General features: G+C 32.1%; 1 protein-coding gene across 1 annotated transcript; it reads right to left on the bottom strand.

Annotated features, from left to right (window-relative positions):
- Window positions 1-1,469: 1,469 nt before the first annotated feature.
- LOC106309752 lies at window positions 1,470-2,614 on the bottom strand. The gene has a single exon (XM_013746877.1). The coding sequence runs from the start codon at window positions 2,535-2,537 to the stop codon at window positions 1,770-1,772; it is 768 nt and encodes a 255-aa protein (XP_013602331.1). The 5' UTR covers window positions 2,538-2,614; the 3' UTR covers window positions 1,470-1,769.
- Window positions 2,615-4,500: the final 1,886 nt, after the last annotated feature.

The following is a 4,500-nucleotide window of genomic DNA, read 5'->3' as shown; positions in this document are numbered from 1 at the left end:
TTTTTACAGTGTTACGATGATGATTTATTAACCAGTAGATGAAGCTTAACTGGGTTTTCATTAGAAACTCTGATTCTTGATAAACATGCGATGGAAGTTATATTTGTGTAAAAAGTTTGTCAAAAAATCGAATTGGTTACGGCAAAAAAGGTGTAAATGGTATGTATCGTAACCGTTTTCTTTAAGAAAAAATAGAATGTGGTTAATGTTTAAATATAATTAGACATAGTTATATAAAATCAGTTTTTAAAAAAAAAAATTGGACCAAACATGTATCCGGCATGTTCCTAATTTAATAGTATTGATGACACTAGACCATCAATCATTCCCATTAAATAATCAGAAGAGTGAAATATGTTCCTCTCCAAATCATATACACCGTGCCCATTTTGTATGTCGGTTTATTGCACATCTGCTTTTTCATTACTAATAGTGTTTTTCACCGAGTAGTTGACTAGTTCTTTCCTGTTTTGATGTCATCTTACAGTTCAACACCCTGTTTTTAATTCGTTATAGATACAAGGTTATTTGTTTGTGTCAGACGTACGTATATACATACTGCAACACTTCCAATTTAATTAATACAAGATTATTCATTAGATTGTATTATATTCAAAATCTATAAATATGTGCTGAAAAATGGACTTATATATATATATATATATATATATGAGGAAAAATATAGAAAATGTTGTTTTGTCTCTGTATATAGAATAAAAACAACATTTATATATGTTTTATCTCAAAAATAAAATAAACATATTATAGAGAAATACGTTAGATCAAAATTTACCTCTTTAATATTATTTTTATGTTTTAAAAAATACATAAAAATTAGTTTGAGATGTTCTTAGAACGATAACACCTTTTTCATAGGAAAATTTATATAGTGAATAGATTTTCCGTGATATTTTTAGAGATTGGATTTTTTAATATATATTAGTTGAGAATAAAATCGAAAACTAAGTTTTATGATGAAGATAATCAAGATCGTGTTCTAACATCTATTCTATTAAAATAGCAGTGTGACTCATTGATAAAAGTATGGTCCAACTATTATTTTTTTTATTTTTATCATTATTTAGAATATTATTTATTATGATTTATGCCATTAGACCTATATTTAAATTACCAATTGAAAAGACCTAAAAAGATGTAAAACAAAAAATATATATGCCCTTAAAGCATTAAACCTAAAAAGGACGGGTCAGAATATAGTTATCTAGTAAAATGCTTGTACTTCAATAGTGAGTAGTAGACATTATGTACTAAACCAAAGGCTTACTAACTTCAAAATATGCACTCATAGATTTCATTACATAACATTATGTAACGACGCTTTCTTTTCTTGGATTGCAGTTGCACTAAAGTAATTTGGTAAAGCCAATAATGTAACGAAACATAGTTTCTACTCCAAGTTTGTTTTATTACCACTTCAGGGAAGTGACACTTGCTGAACCAATAGAAAAAGGACAAGATACTATGTAATTATTTAAAAATCGTGAACATTAGGAGAAACAGAGAAGCACTATTCATATAGTTCATGTTCTAAATGCAAAATCTTTAAAAACAAACTTGATTCGAACATTTTAGAAGCTATACGTATTCGAACCAACAACGAAAGGACAAAACAGAGATCGATCAATCTTCTATGCTGTTAAATTTGTGCTTTGTCTTGATGTCTCTTCCTTACAAAACTGTGCTTGTTGGTTCGAACTCGAAGATACATATATAGTTATGTATATATATATTCATTTTAGATGTGGTTATTATGGGATAACGACGGCGAGGGATTCTCGGCGACGGAAAATCAACTGTTTGGCGATGAATGCTTCGATCGTTTTCTGAAACTCTTCGTTTGTCAGATTATCCTCCGGAAACGGCACTTCTTCGCACGGCTTAACGGTTTCACGGCACTTCTCTGTCTCCGATCGCCGGAGCGAAGGCTTCGGTTTCATCACAGTATCTAGTCTCTGTCTTTCCGATTTGCTTCTTCGATAGACCTTCGTCGGAGGAGGAGAATGATCCTTCACTAAATCAGTAACCGTTTCCTTCTCCGGTTCGGTTGTCGCGTGATCTTCACGCGCCACCGTCGGAATTGAATTTGAATTTGAAGCCGAATCTGTTTCAGTGCCGATCATCTGTTTGTCGTCGTAAACGGTGGTCTCTTCCGGGATACCTCTGACGTCGGAAGAACTGGCGCGATTCTCACCGGATCTGATGAACGCGTCGTAGATATCCGCCTCTCCTCCGCCGTGGACGCCGTTGGAGAAGACGGTGGATTTGGTGGTGAGAAGAGCGACGACGATGGAGTTACCGAGGACGAACATGAAGAGAGGAGAGGAGACGACGCAAGCGAGACGACGGAGAAACTCGCCGGAGATTCGAGCGGCGAAAGGAAGGGAGGAGAAGATCCAGCAGAGTAAGAGAAGAGCGAGGCAGATCTCTGTTACGCGGAAGAGGAAACCAATGCTCTGCAAACGATGCAGCGCCTTGGCTTTCTCTGCTTTCACGGTGTCGAAGGAGATCGAATCCATTTTCTCGATCAGATAGAGAAATGTGAGAAGAGTGAGAGAGAGAGTAGTTAGAAGAAGGAAGTGGACCCATGCATCTCCCCCAAGCGTCTCTTTTTATAGACTTTCTTTCCCCTTTTTTTGTTTTCTTCTTTCAAATTATTGTTATAGGGGTCTAATTTTGATATTAATTTTGAATTGGTATTTGATTATTAAAGACTAAAATTGTTGACCTTTCTATTTAATTCTGAAATTTTCTGTTAAAAGTTAAGTATCAAAAGTAAAGGTTAGTATAAATTCAAGTGTATGATCGCTCTAGGATAAATAAAATAAAATAAAACTCATACATTCAAGAAATTTTATATTGTGTGTTTGAACAATTTGACAGAGAAATAAAAAAGTTTGAACGAGTTACAGTACAGCTGTTATTATTACACAAAACAGAGAGTAAATAAAGAAATGGACCGGGAAAATTGAAAAGAATGGAATCACGTTTTCACGTGAACCGTATGGAATCCATTTATCTACCGTTCTGATTACCACTTTGCTCTTTTCTTTCCTTCACCAACATTTTGGTATATTAAAAAATTCAGACAAAAAAAACATTTTGGTATATTATTACCACAAAGAAGTTGATTATTTATATATCTCCCGTGCATCTCACCGTTTCATTAAAATGACACGCTACGATTTCTTTCAAAACCAGTTCTACTTTTTGTACATTCTCTATCAATAGCACAACATTAAATAGAACGGTTTAGTTATACATACCCCTTAAGGGCCTTAACAGAGAGCAAGTTTGATTTGATTAGAAGAATAACGATTGATAAAACCATATGTTATTTTCCAAAATGCGTAATAATAATCTCGACTCTTTCAAATTATATGCACATATATACTTTGGAGTGAGGTCACCTGAACCAAAAAAACTTTGGTAAATTTACTATATGTTTTCTACAGAAACGGTATTATGATTCCATTTTTATATTTTAGTTCTGTTTGTTGTATTTATATATATGCATATATAGTGAACTTGTAGGTTATATCTATTTTCAGAATATATATTATGTTAAAAAATAATTTTATGTAATAATTGATTTTACACTCGATAACAAAATATACTAACCTGTAATAATTGTTATGAACATTGAACAATTAACTATCGTGCAGGAGGCCAGATATAAGTGACAAATTATAATAGAAACATCTTGTTTTGAATTTTACTTCCTCAGAATTAAAACAAGGTCGACTCTACGGATATTCTAAATAAACAGATATTTAATTGTATCTTCTGTTTGTTTAGAGCCTATACTCTTATTACATGCAAATTGCCATAATCTCATTCGATAAAACTAATTATCACATGTGCATGAAAATAAGAACGGCGCTTACTCAAATACTACTGATAAAACAAATATGACTATGATTAGCTTACACGTAATATCGCATTTAATACGGTCACATGGTTCCGAGAAAGATTCTACAGATAATTAAACTGCCATAAATCATGTGTATAAAAATACTGTACACTAGGATAAGATCCGCGCCTTGCGCGGAATTAAGTTATTATTTTTATTATATTTTGGAGAATGAAACAATAGTTTGGCTTCATTTGGATTAGGGGTGTTCAATCCAGATATCGAGTTGGTTTCGATTCGGTTCTGTTTTTTTCGGTATTTTGGTTAGTAAAATATAACTATTATTCTAAATTCATATTTAGTTTGACTTTAGTCTTTCACATACTTTTGAAAGATTTCAACTGGACAACTAAATTGATCAGTCAATCTTGTTGCTTTAAATCATTAGTATATATATATATTATTTAGTTTGAATATTTATTAAATAAAAATTCATATGCGTTATATTTTATGATCATTTGTAACTTATCATAACAAAAAAAATAATCTATTGATCACAAAATTTTCAGAGTGAGAATCTTCAAATTTCTAATAATATATAGACGTTTTGAAAAATTCAAAATATAACG

The sequence above is a fragment of the Brassica oleracea genome, chromosome C8, assembly GCF_000695525.1.
Source record: "Brassica oleracea var. oleracea cultivar TO1000 chromosome C8, BOL, whole genome shotgun sequence".
Classification (NCBI taxonomy): Eukaryota; Viridiplantae; Streptophyta; class Magnoliopsida; order Brassicales; family Brassicaceae; genus Brassica; species Brassica oleracea.
Note: the sequence above shows the minus strand (reverse complement) of the source record. Positions and strands in the feature narration are given on the sequence as shown.